General features: G+C 39.2%; 2 protein-coding genes across 3 annotated transcripts in view; one reads left to right on the forward strand and one right to left on the reverse strand.

Moving 5' to 3' along the window:
• The first annotated feature begins 344 nt into the window (after positions 1-344).
• On the forward strand, positions 345-12,969 carry LOC106962697 (apoptosis-stimulating of p53 protein 2-like). Of its 2 annotated transcripts, XM_015057264.1 has the most exons (18): positions 346-602; positions 2,994-3,141; positions 3,707-3,820; positions 4,845-4,897; positions 5,063-5,164; positions 5,883-6,063; positions 6,311-6,498; positions 7,421-7,585; positions 7,712-7,931; positions 8,377-8,468; positions 8,553-8,916; positions 9,138-9,586; positions 9,707-9,871; positions 10,555-10,692; positions 10,796-10,929; positions 11,016-11,182; positions 11,700-11,899; positions 12,188-12,969. In XM_015057264.1, the coding sequence occupies exons 1-18, from the start codon at positions 594-596 to the stop codon at positions 12,227-12,229; spliced, it is 2,931 nt and encodes a 976-aa protein (XP_014912750.1). In that variant the 5' UTR covers positions 346-593; the 3' UTR covers positions 12,230-12,969. The 2 variants fall into 2 exon arrangements, with proteins under 2 accessions (XP_014912749.1, XP_014912750.1); XM_015057263.1 differs by having other exon boundaries at positions 345-602; positions 9,138-9,871.
• Positions 12,741-18,162, reverse strand: part of gtpbp2b (GTP binding protein 2b) — a 14,419-nt gene continuing 8,997 nt past the window's right edge. The window contains exons 8-12 of the mRNA XM_015057265.1: positions 17,587-17,722; positions 16,610-16,668; positions 16,251-16,422; positions 15,248-15,412; positions 12,741-15,179 (exon numbers count right to left, since the gene is read on the reverse strand). Of these exons, the coding sequence (XP_014912751.1) occupies positions 14,997-15,179; positions 15,248-15,412; positions 16,251-16,422; positions 16,610-16,668; positions 17,587-17,722 (715 nt within the window). The 3' untranslated portion in view covers positions 12,741-14,996. The remainder of the gene's footprint in view (positions 15,180-15,247; positions 15,413-16,250; positions 16,423-16,609; positions 16,669-17,586; positions 17,723-18,162) is intronic.

The following is an 18,162-nucleotide window of genomic DNA, read 5'->3' on the forward strand; positions in this document are numbered from 1 at the left end:
ATTTTTAAGACATTAATGAATAAATCTCTGACATATACTACAAATAGCAGTACCAGTAATGGTGTCTTTTTAAATTAAATATTTTTAAATAGTAAATATTTGTAATATTCCTATCCTTGTTGTTGTTGTTGTTGTTGTTGTCAGTAATTAATTTTCAGTTTTGTTGTGTTAGTTACGAAAAAGTACATTCAAAATCACAGTTAATTTATCATCTATTTGTTGTTTTAAGATACTTAAGCTTCACATTTTATTGAGGAATTATCATCATCATCATTATTATTATTATTATTGAATCAATAATCGGACTCTTGATGGCTTTTATTTTGACAGTCCCGCTTCCTGCAGCCCTCAGTCCGCTGTCCAGTCCGCAGCTGATCCGGTGATAGTGGAGGAGCGTCGGGGCGCGTCACAGAGCGGCCGGGATTCTGCCTCCGCGCCGCGGACCGACACCAGGCTTTGCCCCCGTTACGAGAATATCGACGGTGCTTTTCTATAAAGGCGCGAGAAAATCTGGACGGACCGGACCAGACGAACCTTTCTGCAACAGGTCAAACAGGAGGAGCCTTCCGAACCGACGGTACCAGTTCCACAGCATGATGCCGGTGAGAAGGAAGAACTTTATATTTCACAGCATAAATATCTAATATTAACTTTTAAATGCTGTAATCGGAGCTTTAAACGAAAATCTATCTATCTATCTATCTATCTATCTATCTATCTATCTATCTATCTATCTATCTATCTATCTATCTATCTATCTATCTATCTATCTATGATTGTACTTTTAGCTGACAATTGAGACTTCATAATCAATTAAACAGTTGGACTGAGGAGAGGAAGTATTGATTTATGATTGATTGATTGATTGATTTATCTGCAACTAGTAGCAAACCAGGGAGATTCCAGTAATGATGGAGTTTATGAAAAAAAAAAAACTATCAAAAAGTAGAATTAAAAAGCTTCGACAGCATATTGGAGTCATTGTGGGCTTAAAAAGGAGGAGTAAATTTACATCCAAAAACTCAGAAATGCAGAGACGAATCTCAGAAATCTTCTAGAAAAAACTTGGAATTTTTTTAGTTTGAAAGTTGAAGATTTGCTAGAAAAAATTCAGAAATTTTGACAATAATCTCAGAAATTTTCAGGAAAAAAACTATAATTTTCTACATTTCAAAAGTTTGAAATTTTCAACTTTTCAAACTCAGAAATTTCTGGGGGTTTTTTCTAGAAAATTTCTGGCAGAAAATTTTTCCTTCTTTTTATTTTCCATCTACCATGGCCCTAGTACTCCGTTATATGAATCACCCAGCTAATGGGATTTTTGATTTTATTGCCATTGCTTCGCGGGAAACTACGTACATTATATGATCAACTAAAGTGCATTAATGTTCCTCCTCTGGGCTGTGAAGGTGAGGAAGTGACTGATAAGAGCTTACATGCTTACATGTGTCTTTTTCCAGTCAAAAGTTAATTTAATTGTTATAATAGAGGAACCTGATATGACCTGTTTGAGGAAATAGAGACAAACTTCTCTGTTAACAGTTTTGCTTGAAGCAAACTTCCTACACTGTCCTTTTTTTCACATTTTAAATTCTTTGCAGCATCCAGACTGACTCATGTTTCACAGCTGCTTTCCTTAAAAGTGCAGACTACTGGAATGTCATGCTAATGCATTTTAGGCAAGAATTATTTGTTTATTAGCAACCTTTTATGCATTTCTAATATTATATTTAAAATGATTAAGTGGTTAAATAAAAAATCAGCAGAATGTGGCAATGTTTTTATCCGATTAATCACCAGAATAATCAATATAATATTTGATTACGTAAATCATCTTTAGCTGCAGCTATGGACTTTTGCATGATATTCTTAATGTATCTAAATTTCAACATTATAAACATTGAGACTGTAAATTACCTTCATAAACTGGATCTCCCCTTGAATTTGACTCCAATCTGAGGGAAACTATAACATAACTCAAGAACTCAAAATAGAAGCATTTGCTTATGATATCATTATGTTAAGTTTTAAGAGCTTATTTTATTTAAATAATCCTTCAATATTGATTTAAAAAGTACCAGATTATTTCACTCATAAGACATTTTTCCATGTTAGAAGTGAAATAATCTCCCAGTGGAACTGGTGCTTTTTAAATCTAAATTAAAGGATTATTTACCTAAAACAAACTCCTACACCTTGCTGGAAAGTTAGTTTTCTCTAATTTCTAGTGCACTAAGATATTTGCACTAGAAACTAGAGTAAAACTACAGAGTAAGGTTTTGTGTTTTTGCAGCTTTTATAACGTAAATATCAGTTATAAAAAGAACAGAAATCTGACATAAAATGGTTTATGGTTTGATATCTTCCACCACACACTCTTAAAGTATTGCTTTATTTTACATTTTTCAAACAATTCATTTTAAACACTAAGAACTGGTCAGTACTAACATTTATTTTATAACACACCTGTAAGCCTGTCATGATAACAAATTTTGTTGGACGATAAATTGTCCACAAAGTTATTGCGATAAACGACAACATTGTTCTTCTTTGAGACCATTTTCAAGTAATGGTATAATATTGCAAGAACACATTCTCAAAGATCAATAAATGTTAAATTTTAATGAACATGTAACACTGGAACTGGAAGACATTTTAAATATCCAAAATAAATAAACAAAACAACAGAAACAACAAATAAAATAAATTATGATGTCTCTGTAAACACACTTGTCCTTCAAAAAAAGGGCTAGTTGAGGCCAAAGCACCAGACTGAAGACTTTTATTACCCAGTTTTTTGCAGCAAAATAAAAGCAATAAATGGAAATGATTGAGATTGTTTCAATTTATCACATGATTAATTAATTTATTGCTTACATACCTACCATATGAAATACTCTACTGTAACAACCTTTTTAGTTAAGGTAGATTGTTTTCTAAATCTTTCTGACCTCTTTTAAACATTTCCTGGATAATTTGCTCCATGTTTTTAGATGTTCCTTACCGTACACCTTGGCAGCAACGACCAGCGCATCACGGAGGTTCCCGTCATGCCAGAGATGCTGTGCAGAGACGTTGTGGAGCTCTGTAAGGAGCCTGGTGAGGCCGACTGCTACCTGGCTGAGACCTGGAGAGGTTCAGGTGAGTTTTACATAAATACTGACCACAGCTTTTCATGATTACTGCTCCGTCATAACTAAAAACTGAAGTTATTATCTTTGGACCTAAAGAGGAACGATCTAGAGTCAAAGCACAATTTCAGTTATTACAGATGTAAACTAGTGATCAGGTCTGAAATCTGGGTATAGTGATGGACCTGAACCTTCAGAGCCACATAAAGACAGTTACAAAGTCGGCCTTCTATCACCTCAAGAACATTTCCAGGATTAAAGGACTAATGTCCCAGATCTAGAGAAGGTCATTCATGTGATTTTCTTTAGTCGCATTGATACTGCAACAGCGTCTTCTGACTAAAAACCCAATCAGATCCTGGACGCTGCTGCTAGCGTTTTGACTAAAACCAGGAAGATGGAGCACATAACCCCAGTTCGAAAGTCCTTATTGCTCCCTGTAGCTCGGAGAACAGACTTAAAAACACTGCCCACCTCTCTGTTTTCGATACGATCAATAGGAGATCTTTTTTAAAGATCAGTTATATTTTTATAGCTGGATGTTAAAGTCTCTGTGTTGTTTTCTAACCTTTCAGAGCGTGTGGTTGAAGAAGACGAGCCGATGTTGGAGGTGCTGCAGCGATGGGGCCAGCAGAAAGAGGAGGTGCGCTACATCCTGCGATACCAAAGAGCCTCTGGACACGAAACAGGTTGGATATACCTTATTATCACCAGAGACTATTAAATAATCTTACTTTTATCTTCCAGATTTATTCATCAAAGAAGGGACGAAAGGGGGGCTATTATGCAAAGTTTAATTTTGGCACGTTTTTGTTCTTCCATTGCTTCTAAAACAGCCCAGGTGCTTGGAAAAGTCTTGTTTTAAGTTTATATTTTTTGGTGTTTGGAAAATGAGCCGTTACAAAAACCTTTGTTGAGTCACAATTGATGGGCATTGCACTGTCACCTAGCAACCCCAGCCAAGCTCACCCCGTTACCTAGCAACCCAAGTGGAGTTCCAGCACATTTGGTCAGCTGGTTTTACCATTGTATGTGCCGTACAATGGCTGCTGGAAAAGACATGCATTTTGTTGTGGACTTACCACAACAAAACAGGCATTTTGTTGTGGACATGCGGACATGCAGGAAGGCCCACTTCTGCTTTTCAAATATTTACGGTTGTATAATTTTGCATTTGATCGTCGCCATTTTCACATGTGAGTGTAAACGTAGAATTTGAGGGCGTGGCCAGCAGCTGATTATTCAGATTTAAAGTGACAAGAATTGAGCTGACTAAGATCTAGTTATCTAAGAAAGATTTGGCGCAAAAAATGTAATGAAGATGTTTTGAATAATCCATATACCGATCTGAACCTGTTCAAAAGAAAATGTGTTTATAGAGAACCATCAGATCAATCAGACAGGATCTGGATGAAACCTTAATCCAGTGTGCCTGTATCTAGCAGCATGTAGTGCAAATCTGCAGGAGGGTCTGCAGCTCCCAAAGAACAGATTCAGCATGTATTTCCAGCAGCTCAGGCAGTAATCAGCTTAGAGCTGAAGGAATTAAGTGGGCTGCTCCATCTGTGTTTTTTGTTCACGGTATTTTTAAGTATTGATTTGCTTTAACTTGAGCATATCTCATGAATGGTTAACATATGATTGATTTGTTGTGTGTATTTTGTACTTAACACTGTAGCAAGTCTGAAAAGATACATCTGTTTTTGTGTTCAGCTGGATGCAGAGCTGCAGACCAAACTACTTTGGAAAGACTCAGAGAGAATGGGGTAAGATCTTTATTTATTCAGAAACATTGATATCACACTGCATCATAATGTCTAGTAAAGAAACGCATCCAGAGGTTGTGTAATTTGGCATAATGACTGCTGGATAGAGAGAAAAACAATATGATGACGTGACTACAAAAACTCGGACTGAGCTTTCTGTTGCAGTTCTCAGTTATTCCTCTGGATATGTCGCTGAGCGAGCTGCAGGATCTGGCAACAAGACAGCAGCAGCAGATTGATGCCCAGCAGCAGCTTTTGGCCTTCAAGGTACAGCACACCAAGCGCTCTGCAGCATGCATACGACTACTATTAATAGTTTTACCGAAGGAACCCGTTGTTCTTCAGCCCAGTTTCAGCCTGATATTGAACTGAACCCATTATATACATTTGAAATTGTCTGATTTAATGTTGGAAGACCTTTATGTCACTCATCAGTGTTTGGGCCGTTCTCCAACCTCAGCGATGGAGAACACATCTATTGTTCATACAGAATATTGTGAGTTCAGATTATTCACACATGTAGATCTTATGGGAAAGCAGCTGTCTGCCCGTTTATTATTGTTGTTGGCAGGAGAGTGTGTGCTGTATTGTCAAGGAAATGTACTGAATGGAAATTATTTTATTTCATCATATGATTAATTAATTAATTGCTTATTGCGCCACACATCATGTGTGTAATGAGACACTGTTGCTTTATATCATCCGCTGTTTTCAGGATCATCTTATGCTTTCTGAAGCTGTGATACAAGAGAACGCATAATTTAATTTTGATCCCAGGTTTAAGGTATTAAGTGGTAATAGTGGTTGCTGAGTAACTTTTATCTTGTAGCTCTAAGCACCCCAATTTAATATAAATGTTTTTGGAAGTGTAAATGCTATAAAAAATCTGTCAACTTTTGCTTTTCATGTTAAAAACAATATTAAACTATAATAGCGTCATGTGCCTGTAAATTGATTGATGAAGGGCTTTTGCTGGATGTTGCAGGAGCAGCAGCTGTGTTACCTGAAGCTGCAGGATCAGAGGCAGGAGCAGCATCAGGAGGCATCTGGGCAAGACCGATTGCTTCAGCTGCAAGAAAACATACGCAACCAGGAGGCCAAACTGCTACGGGTCCGGGCTCTCAGGGGCCAAGTGGAGCAGAAACGAAACATAAACTCCAAATTAGGTCAGAGGCTTTCCTTCTTGTACCAACTCTGAAACATTTCAGCATCAAAACTGTTTTCAAATAGCCGTTTTTTCACCGCTGACAATTGATCTGTGAGGAAAATATGTCAGATTGTTTGATTATTGAGAAAGAGGGCAAGGAGAACTTCCAACTCCACCTTTTCCACATTCAGCATCTCTTAAAGGAAGTAAGTTGCTGTGTGCAGTGACATTGTGTGTTGGGGATGTTTATTTTCTGTTTGTGCCAGTGGAGGAGATTGAGCAGATGACCAGCCTGTTTCAGCGGAAGCACAACGAGTTGGAGTTGGCTGCAGCCAAGGTGGAGGAGCTGAGCAGCCAGCTGGAGGCACTAAGAAATGCTCGTTTTGAGCCTCCTTTTCCTTTTCATCCTCACAACTCTTCTTCCGAGCTAAAGGACTTATATAGAGACTTGCAGGTGAAACTTTAGTCATAAAAGTTTATTGAGTGTGCCTAATAATTTAATTATAACAAGCTGGTTAATTGTGACACGTAAATGTTTTGTAGTCAAGGTTTAAACCAGTGACACCAATTGGCCTATCATGATAACAAATTTTGCTGGACGATAAATTGCCCCAGTAATTATTGTTTTGAGGCCATTTCAAAGTAATATATTAATAATGACATAATAATCCAAAACCAATCACAGACCAGTTTTGTAAAGAACTTTTAACACTGGAACTGGAAAATACTTTAAATGTCCAAAGTAAAACGTGATAAGCACTTCTCTCTTCGCAGTGGGGTTGGTTGTGTGCAGCGCTCAGCTTCTGGCACGCTTCACGGCTTAGCTGTGGTTTGATCCACAGGTTTTATTTCACACCTGTGGAAATAAAACCACAGGTTTTTATTTCATAACTGCTTTTTTTAAGCAGTTATGAGGCTTGGTGGCGAAACCTTAAACTGCTGCTGTGCAAGTTACTCAACAGGATGTTGCTAGGTAACCAAAGTTGAGGGAACTTGAAACTGCTTGTTACCAAGCAAGTTGTTGCCAGGCAACCAAAGAGCGAGCGAGTCAGGATCGAAGTCCAGAGAATATTCTATCACATGTATTATCTATGGATATTGATTATGTGTCAATCACAATATATATAGTTATTGATTTATTGTCCAGCCCTATGCTGCTGGGTGAATTAGAGGCCTAAGAATTTAATTTATTTTTAATTTTTACCTTTCAAAGTCAAGTTGTCCGGTTGGTGAATAAGACTGTAGTACCTGTGAATTAAAAAAAGCAGCAGAATTACTGCTCAAGATGGTAACACCTTGAAAACTAAGATTTTCCCCAGGTCACCAAGCAGAAACTCGTCACCTTGTTGATGTTTTAACTTCCTCCTCCTTTCTAGCTGAGGAACAAGCTGAACCAGGAACAAAGTGCTAGGCTGCAGGAGCAGAAAGACAGGCTGAAAAAGAACAACATGGAAGTTGTTGCGATGGATCAACGTCTTGGTGAGCTTCAAGGGAGACTATGGAAGAAAAAGGCTGCCCTGCAGCAGAAAGAGAACCTGCCAGTAAGTTTAAATAATACATGTATCACAATATCTGTTTATCACGAGGAGATAAGCAACAAAGCAAAGAAGGTCCATTACTTTTTGTTGTATTTGTGCACCTTTTTGATTTCTGCCATCATTTGTCAGGTGGCCTTAAACAGCGTCAACCCTCAACATGAGCCAAGCTCCAGAGTAGCAGCAGTGGGGCCATACATCCAGTCCGCCTCTAGGTCAAACTCCCAGCCTTCTGCTGTGCTTCCTTGCCAGGAAACGATGGTGAAGTCGGCATATCCAGATGGCACTGCCACCTTACCAATGCGTGCCTCATCCCGAAAGCCACCAGCTGTACCAGCCAAACCAAGCATTAGTAAGCATAGTGATCTGTTCCTTTTTGGTTTAGACATTTTAAAGATGATTATTGACTCTGAAAGGTGAAAGTTTTCAACACAAAAATAAGTAATTATAGCAACTTTTGTCCATAAAACCAAGTTGCTTCCACTTGCTGCCCTCATATGTCAAACCTCTGCTATAAAAGCTATGGCAAGTTAGTTTTAGTAAAGGCTTTGTTTCTCTCTGTATTTTTAGTATTCTGAAGTTAATCTGAAGTTTACAGTCGAGTATCACACATTACTTGTTAGGAAAGTTAACAACCATTGGTCTGGAGAGACAAAAAATGCATTTGGTCTACAGTATTTAACAAAACCACTGTTTATAGAATGAATTAAGGGACCAAAGAGATGCAGTTTATTATGTTGAGGGTACAAAAAGGCTTCTTCAAAGTCAAAGATTTTAATGTAAAGCATCTTTTGTAGGTGTGGAGACCCTAAAAGACAATGCTTACATTCCTTCCCCTGGTGCTTCACGACTTGGTCACACCGCACAGACGCAGCTAAAGGATAACCAGGTCTTACTAGACTTCTGCTTAACTTCTATTGTTTTCAGCTGCATGACTTTAATGGTTCTGTTTGTGTTTTATTTTTGCTTTCAGTCCAAGTCAACGGTGCCACCAGCAGTTCCCACTAAACCGAAATTATTCCCTTTCTCTGGTCCATCAACCTTTTCCAAGCCTGCCTTTTGGACAGGGACCTTCCCTGGGAAAAAGAAACTTAAGGATCCAGGGGTCATGTCTTCCCACAGCAACACCCTCCCTCTGCACAGCAATAAGGAAAGTCCTCCTGCAGCTGCAGTGCGACCTTACACACCAAACCCCACGGATGTGCCTCCACCTGTGTTTCAGAAACCCCAAACTCTGGCAGCTTCATCAATCTATTCGATGTACACCCAGCAGGCCACCCCTGGTAAAGCCTACCAAGCAGAAGGCCAGGGCACACTGTCCCGCAGCAAACCACGAGGTGATACCGATCCAGCTTCTGTTTCCTTTGTTTTGTGTCAGGGAGTGTAATTTCATATCTGACTGGTGTATGAATACTTTTTGGGCTAACTGTAATCTCAAAATTAAGTTGAGTTGGATTGTATTATCCAAAATGTAGGCTCTATGTTGGACATAGAGCCTTTGTTTTAAAGTGTACTGATTATTTTTGTGTACTCTTTGTCACCGTCTCTTCCTGTGCAGTGTACGGAAAACCAGCCCTTCCAGGTGGCAAGAGGCCGCAAACAGTCAGCTCAGAGAACACCTCCTTGAGATCTGGGCTCTGTGAGTTTGGGACTGATACCATTTCATCTGCTGTCAATGATGACAAAGGTGCAGATGCTGATACAGCAGAATGTGCGATTCCTCGTCCACTCAGTCCCTCCAAGCTCCTCCCGTTCGCGTCCAACCCTCACAGGAACTCTGACGCCGACTTGGAGGGCCTCCGCCGCCGACTGCACAACGCCCCCCGGCCTCTAAAAAAACGCAGCTCAGTTGTAGAGTCTGAAGGCCCGGGTGGATTTAATATTGAGAAGCTTCTGTACCAGCAGACAACTCTGGCTGCCATGGAAACCATTCCTATGAAGAACATCAGTCCACCAGAGGAAAATGTTCAGTCCACAGTTCCTGACGACAGGACCATTAAGAAAGATGTCAGTTCCAGGGTGAAAGACAAAAGTTTAGCTGTTCTGATGTCAGCTGGACACAACAGTAACAGTTTGACAACACCTTCCCTGATCCCAGATCCTGATCCTTTCCTTCTATCCCCACAGGAAGACAAGGATGAAGAACTTTCTTCCACTGCAGCTCAACAGGAGCACTTTCCAGAGGAGATGTTTACTTGGCCACCTCCGCCTTATCCCAGCTGTGAGGAGGAAGAACCTGCAGATGATACACTCAGCTTTCAGCAACTGATTCTACAAGACCCAGCCCCACCTGTGAGTCACAGTTTTACCAGTTAAGATGCTACTGCTGTTGTAAAAATACAGCAGGAAAATGTTCTTCCCCTTACAAGCAGTGACTCTCAAGGTGTCCACAACCCTTTTCAAATGGGCAGTTTGTATGATGAATGAAGACTTAATAAACTATTTCAATCCTCACCCAGATACACCCGTCCATCACCTACACTCCCTTATTGGTGAGGAGCACCCTGGAAAGGTCTCCAGTCCATCACAAGGCTAAACACAGACACACAGGACAAACAAACATGCACACTCATACCTGAGATCAACTTAGAGTAATCAGTTATATTAACAGTCCTGCTTTTGGACTGTGGCAGGAAGCTGGACTAAACATAGAGAACTCATGCATGCACAAGAATAACATGCAAAAACTTCCCAGTCTGGGATTGGAGCTTCGGACCTTCAGTGCTACCAACTGCGCTGCATTAAGGTCTTTGTCCCCAGTTTAAAAACTGTAATCTGGTCTTCTCTGTTTCTTTGGGAGCAGTGGCTTCTTCCTCTCCTCTCCTTCCTTTCAGCCCATGATGGTAGAGGAACAATTTCACCTAAGTAGAAAAAAACCTCAGCCTATAAAGGACCAAACAATTAGCACAAATAACTATTGTTCATTAAGCAAAATATACAGATTCTGGTAATAGACTTTCTGCTCTGTCTTTCAGAGTAAACAGTCAATCCTGCGTAAACCTGGCTCTGACCGCGTGGAGCACAGGACGCGTGTCCAGTTCAGCCCTCTGGCCCTGCTGCTGGATTCCTCTCTGGAGGGTGAATTTGACCTTGTCCAGAGAGTCATCTATGATGTAAGTTACGGTTCTGGCTGATGCTCCCTTGCAAGGCTAGAGTTGTGAATTTGGGTGAAGAATGAGATGGATGATTGGATCTTTCACGTTGCTGATATTGCAGGTGGATGATGCCAGCATGCCTAACGATGAGGGAATCACAGCGTTGCACAATGCTGTCTGTGCCGGCCACACTGACATAGTGAAGTTTTTGGTTCAATTTGGTGTCAACGTCAATGCTGCTGATAGTGATGGCTGGTGAGTCTGATCTTCAGTGAGCTCCTCTGATAAGCTTCACCTTCATGATCAGGAGCACAGTTGACGAGAGTCTGTTTCCCTTTTAGGACGCCCCTGCACTGTGCTGCCTCTTGCAACAATGTTCAGGTTTGCAAGTTCCTGGTGGAATCTGGGGCAGCTGTGTTTGCAGCTACATACAGTGACATGCAGACTGCAGCTGACAAGTGTGAGGAAATGGAGGAGGGCTATGCACAGTGCTCCCAGTTCCTTTATGGTGAGATATGCATTAAACATACGCTACTCACAAAAAGTCTAGGACATTATGCTTTCGAGTTAAATTTCAATCCTAAAATCCACTACGAACATTTACAGGTGAACTTAATGTGACTTTCTCTGAATGTACATGTCCAGCTGTTCAGAGTTTCAGAACTTTTTTGCACAACTTCCTGTTCTCTAACAAAGAGCTTAACGGCAACATTCACAACTGGTACAATCAGAATCGGTGTTTAAACAATCCTCTTATCATGCTCTACACACATTTCGACATCATTAGACCAAGATGAGTCTAACAACTAATCAACAGTACTTCCTCGCCATTGTGAGGCTGCAAACAGGATGTCCTCAGACAAGTGTGACCACTTGGAAAGCTGCCCAGCAAGGTGTCTGATGTAAAACACTAAGTTCAGCTTTGAACAAAAACAAACAAACAAACAAACAGTAATATTAGGGAATTGCTGCTACAGTAAATAAATTATTTAATCTAACCAAGTTTCCTGTCTGTGCCGCTGTAGGTGTTCAGGACAAGATGGGAGTGATGAACCGTGGGGTGGTGTATGCTCTGTGGAGCTATAAGCCTGAAAATAAGGACGAGCTTGGCTTCAGCGAAGGAGACTGCCTGACGGTGCTGAAACAGGAAGGGGAGGTCGAGACAGAATGGTGGTGGGCTCGATGTGGTGACCATGAAGGATACATTCCCCGCAACCTTCTTGGGGTAAGATGAACTGCAGCTTACACTCCACTCCACTTTCTTAGGTGTATGTGATGATTGGTATTGATGATCGGCCCTCATGGGTTATCGGTATTGTAATCAGCGGGAAGAAACCTGATTGGAGTATCCTTAATAAATACTCATTCCTCTCTCAACATTGTGACGCTTTCTAACCTTTTCCAGGTCTTACTTATTTATATAAAGGCTCTCTAATGAAATTCAAATAGTTCTTATTGGTTTAATTTGGAATCTTAGTCTTTTAATGAGAAACTTTTTCTCTTTTTCTCCCAGCTCTATCCGAGGATCAAGCCACGGCAGAGGAGCCTCGCTTAGCAATGATTTATTTCCATTTGAAGGAATCCAAATGAGAAGAAACAGCAGCACAATTACATCTTGAACTACTGCCACCAACACAAAGAACTGTCGCAGAGAAAGAAGAAACAATAGTTCATCAGTTTCCACCGTTAAAATGGACTACAGTGGTTACTTTTCAAAACAGAGCTGCCCAACAAAGACAGAAAACCACATAAAAAACAAGATTTTAATTATTTTGGAGTTCTTCTACAGTTTTAGAAAGTTGATTAATATATATATTTAGAAACAAGTGTGGGAGGGGAAGTTTTGCAGCTTGTTCTATAATAATAGCTAGTTATTGCTTTAGATTTTTCTTTGAAATGGTTTGAACATTGTTTTTTTTATTATTAAAGGCATTTCATCCATCCGCATAGTCCTGTTTTACTGCAGATTTTACCAAAGACATAAGAATTAGCATGAATATAAACATTAAAAATAAAAACACACATTGCCAGGATGTTAAAAGTAAGATACGTCACACATTCTCAGCTTTCAACTTCAACTCTTTATTTAAGAGCTTGAGGAACGATAAGGAAAAGCAAACGTTAAACCTCTGTGTCCGTTTTCAGCTTCTACACTCTGCAGAATCAGCAGTGCCAACTCTGCAGCACACATGTACCCTCCGAATACAGAGCAGAGTCAGCAGCGACTGCATTTCGATAGTGACAAGAACCATGGAGTACATTCAAGATTAGATTAACAATTGCACAAATCCTCAAGAAAACAAAACAAAAAAAGGTTATAAGTTAAAGTCACCACATTCAGGTGTGGAGCACCTGCCCATCACCAAGCATGCAGGTTAGCCTTAACTGGGCGTAGTTGCAGTGTGCATTTAATTCACATAATCACAAACCAACAACACACGTCTTTCACTGCAGCTGTTTTGAAAAAGGAGGTCCGTGTTTCGGATCCAGCTGGTACAAATTGAATTTAATGTGCGCTCGCCTGAACAGATTCACCAACAACCTTCAAAATACAAAAACGTCTTTGAATTGATTGATGCAAATATAGTTTGTGGGTTTTTTTTAAACGCAGGTTTAGAGAAGTGCTACAATGAACATGTGGATGAAGATTTAACTGTTTCTGCATTATGGATGAGTAACAAAACTGGAAAACGTGGATAAATATTCCCTTAAACTATGGATCCATTCCAACACAATGGAAGACAATGAGGGAAAAAAGGAGATAAAGAGATTTTTAAATGTTCATTTGTATAAGTACTAAAATATATTTATTCTAAATACAGACTTCAAAGCAATAGTAATGTAATATGTCATATTTGTTGGAGTTTCAGTACTTCCTCCTGTCATTGGTACGTGGAAACATTTTCCTGAACAGGTTTTATGTTTGACATCATTATCTTCACTCTTTTGTTTTAAATTAAAATAGGAGTTTTTGTAAAAAAATCTACCACAATTGAACCATGTTGAGTGAAATGGCTGTAGGTTCTAATTCAGACACAATTGTATCTTATAGCTTTCAACATCAGATTTGATTTTAAAATCCTAATAAAGTTGGTCTGTGTAGCAGAAACTGAGGCCAATCAAAAAAAAATTGTTATAATAGTTTTTCTGATGCTTTAGCGTTTTAGTTTCACTAAAATATACCAGATCAAACACATTTTAGTATCAGATAGATAACCTGAGTAAAAGCAAAATACAGTTTTATAAGGAATATTTAATGTATTAAACAGCTATCCAAATTAAGAATGAGAATTAAATGAGTTCAATTTAATTTGAATCAAGAAATCACTTAAGTAGAACCTGTCTGGCAGCATGAAGTAGGCAAGCATTTCTTCCAACAGGAGAAGAAGAAGAGACTCATATCAGAGCTAAAAGCCAAAACTACTGCAAGAAGAAAAAAGAGACCAGATGTGAGCCACATCTGGATGAAGAGACTTGCTTTTCATCAATGGATGGAGGAGAAAAAGTGGAACTTTTTGGAAAGAGTGCACTTCATCCATCCACCATGAAGTCAGCAGCCTTAGCAGAGAGTCCCAGCCTTTCTCTCTCTGGTTGAGATTATGTTGGGGAATCCCAACATAATCCCAGTCCAGCCGATAAACTTAGTCCCTCCATCGTGTCCTCACATGGCTCCTTTTGACAAAGAGAAGCAGCGCCTCTACTCTGAGTCTATCCCAGATGACCGAGCTTCTCACCCTTTCTCTAATGAAGAGCCCAGTCACCCTGCAGAGAAAACTCATTTCAGCTGCTTAAATCCGTGATCTTGCTCTTTCGGTCACTCCTCAGAGCTTGTGACTTTAGATCAGGATAGGTACGTAAATCAACTGGTAAATCAAGAGCTTCACCTTTCGACATGGCGATCCGTTTATCGATCTCCGCTCCATCTTTCCCCCATCTGTGAACAAGACCTAGAGATATTGAAACTCCTCCACTTGGGGCAGGAAGCACTCCACCCTTCTCTGGCTCAAGACCAAGGTATGGCAAAAGACGGCCAATCTTTTGTCAGGCTGGCGTGGGTTTTGGTGGTCCAGCTTGTTGCTGACTCGTCATCTGGGCAGAACAACAACTATTGTGTGATTAGTCAGAAATTTAAAGTGGATGTTTGCTGCAGTGAGATGAACTTATCAGGACTTCAACACTTGAGCTTCTTGTGCACTTTGTTCTTGCAACCTTGAGTAAGAAACCAAATATTTTTAGCTTCGTGAAGTTTGGACTGTGGGTTAATATGCATGTAGTTTGGCAGGAGCATAAAGCCAGCTTTTGTTGGTCCAGTGAAATCGTCTCTAATAATCCTGCAGATTCTGGTCATGGTTCAGATTCTGGTCTTGGGGAAGCAGACGTGTTACATGACCGATGCCCTTGGTGACTCCCTCCCTGAAGAGCAGCTTGGCGCTCAGTCGCAAATACTCGGGGTGCTTGATGAAGCGAAAGCGAACAACGGCCCTCTCCCCCGTTCGAAGCTCATCCTGAAACCAGCAGTGAAGGATTTAACAGTCTGTTTCCAAATGCAACACGAATAAGAAAACCCACCGACCTTTCCGTGAAGGCACTCCACCGTAGCCGTCTGCCGGACGTTACCGACATGGACGGTGACCTGCGAACCCCGCCGGAAAGTCTTTGCATGGAAGAGCAGAACAATGGCAGCTTCGAACTGGCAGCAGATGGTCGGGTTCATCTTGGGGCTGACCATCACCATGCCCTGCAATACGCAGGAAGTGGAACACTCTTCATCCATTTCAAAATAAGAGCATGCATATAAACGTCTGATTATATGACGAATTCTTAACAGTTGGGTAGGAACCGGCTACATTTACTCAATTACATTCACTTATGTAACTGTTTTGAAGAAAATTTACTTTTTAGAGCATTTTTATTATGCTTTACTTTTTACTTTTACTTGAGTAATTTTATTATGAAATATTTATTCTCTTACTTGAGTAAAATTTCTGGATTTTTCTACCCACTGACTGAAAAACAAACAAGTTTTAACCAAAACTTCACCAGACACAGACACACACCTGCAGGTCTTGTTAAAGTTTCATAATTTTTCCATTAAAAGAAACTGATTTGGATTTTTTTTTTTTTTTTTTGCCTGGTTTTATGTTTTGTTACTTGTATAAATTATTGTCCTTAAAATATCAGTGTTCCCACTTAACTTTATATTCGGTCCATCTGATTATGTAATTTTTAATATTAAATGATTAATAATTTGATCAGTTACTTTGCACTTGAGTAGACTTTTACCAAATACTTTATTACTCTTACTTGGGTCATTTTAGTTGAGTACAATTTTTGTGCACTCTACCAAAACTTCTACAAAGATGTCAAACTTTTTTCAACTGAAAGTTTAGAAAACATTAAAGCTATGTGCACTAAATGTTTTCAAAATGATCAAAAACGCGATAGAGCTAAATTTGCTCCTCTATTAGCGGGTTAGCAGAAGTGTGCCCACCAGTCCTTTTGGTTATCAGTGAACACGGACCAATGAGCCTGAATTTCTGTCCTAATTATTAACCCAACATTAGATGACCTCTGACCTTGCGCAAAAGTGAGCGATCAAAGTTTCCCAGAGCCAGAGTGGCTGCCTGTCCGGCCTTCAGCACCCTGCAGGCCGAGCGGTTCCTCTGGATGCTGCCCACTTTCAGGCGCAGGAAACGACCCTCTTCAGTGGGTCCAACCACGAGTCGCTCGCCCTCCCTGCAAACTCCACTGGCAGAAAAAATAAAGATGGTGTTAAGGTTTTATTTTCTAACTCTTTGGGATAAATTAAATTAAACTGAATCTAAACTGACAAAAATAAGGTCAACTGACAAACCATCAGCATTGCTAATCTATGCGTTAGCAACAAAATGGCTAACTAGAAGATTTAACCTTTAATTAGACCATGCCATCTTACCTGTACAGAGTTCCTCCAACAACAGTCCCAACATCAGGGACTGAGTAGATCTCATCCACCTGCAAACACATGATTGGACATGTGTAGCATAAAAAACAACTTTTAATATGGATGATTTCATTCATTAAGAGAAAAAAACTATCCAAACCAACCTTTTAACATTTAGGACAGTACGATCTGTATTCTTTTTTCTGAAATCCTACGTAAGCTTTATTTATTCTAGTTTTTGGAGCTATACTTCTACATCCTGCGATGGGACTAGAGCTGGGCAAAAAAACAATTTTATCAGTTAATCAAATTTTGGGTTTTTGAAGATTTAATTTTTGGAAATTTGGCTTTTTATCTTTTATCACCGAAGCACTCCTTAGGTTTCTTGTTTGACAAGCAGGTTTTACAGTTTCTATTTATTTGGATTTTGAATTCATATAAATTTTATGATCAGTTATTAGGGCCAGGCTAGGATTTTTAATGTTGTTTTTAATACAATTTTGTGAATAAAGTCATAATATTACATGACTACCAGAATAAAGTCATAATATTCGGAGAAAAGATTTATGCAAACATAATTCGTATATTTAAAAAAAGGAACTACACTGGCTGGGTGATCACATCAGAACTTAATAACTCTAGAGAAGCTTTTTTTTCATGAAAACAACTTTTTCTAATAATTTTTAAGATATTCTTCCACTATGTTCTCGTAATTAAACAAACAAAAAAAAACTTGGAGCCTGTCCCTAATAGTCTGCCGCACAACTCAGCGAAGGGATGATTAAAGCCACTTTTTGAAAATATTTTCTGTCATTTGTGATTTTTATTTTTTGGAAAAGAAAGTGAGAAAAATAATCGATTAAAATCTTAAATCGGATCTTGTACAAAAATACTAATAGATTTTAGATTTTAAGAGATTTAGCCATATCGCCCAGTCCTAAAAGGGAGGGAAATGTAACCTCGTGTCCATGTTGTGTGTGTTTGTGGACCTGGAACTCTGTAAGCTGCTGCATCAGCTCCTCCTGTTCTTTGCTGTTGCTAAGCGGAGGAAGGATGTTCAGGAAAACCTTCAGGAGGTCGAGGCTTTCTCCAGACACGCTGGACAGGGTGAAGATGGGTGTGATGCTACACACACAAAAAGGCAGACAAACAAGAGTAACGATAAAACAATTTGTTTTGAAGGGCAACACAGAATAAACACATTTAGTGAGAAATCTACAACAAGGCCTCAGGGCCATTGCAGAAACAAAAAAGGAGTAAATTTACAAGAAAAAAAACTCATACATTTTGAGGTTGACCTCAGAATTTTTCTATAAGAAAACAAAATTTCTGAGTTTGAAAAATTTACAATTTGTTAGAAAAAATTTTCAAAATTTTAGATTGATCTCAGAAGTTTTGTACAAAAAGGACTTGGAAATTTCAAAAAGTAAAAACAAAAATTTACTTTTGAAAATCAGAAATTTCCAAGATTCTTTCTAAAAAAGTTCTGAAATTAATCTAAAATTTTGAAAATTTTTTCTAACAAATTGTAAATTTTTCAAACTCAGAAATTTTGTTTTCTTATA

Source organism: Poecilia latipinna, unplaced genomic scaffold (assembly GCF_001443285.1).
Source record: "Poecilia latipinna isolate Pla-1442-1.1 unplaced genomic scaffold, P_latipinna-1.0 Scaffold1451, whole genome shotgun sequence".
Lineage (NCBI taxonomy): Eukaryota > Metazoa > Chordata > Actinopteri > Cyprinodontiformes > Poeciliidae > Poecilia > Poecilia latipinna.

Excerpts from the sequence above, each read along its gene's own strand:
- LOC106962697 (XM_015057263.1), top strand. Across the intron at positions 5,165-5,882 it reads AGCAGCTTTTGGCCTTCAAG|GAGCAGCAGCTGTGTTACCT; the intron begins GTACAGCACACC and ends TGGATGTTGCAG. Across the intron at positions 11,183-11,699 it reads GTGCTCCCAGTTCCTTTATG|GTGTTCAGGACAAGATGGGA; the intron begins GTGAGATATGCA and ends GTGCCGCTGTAG.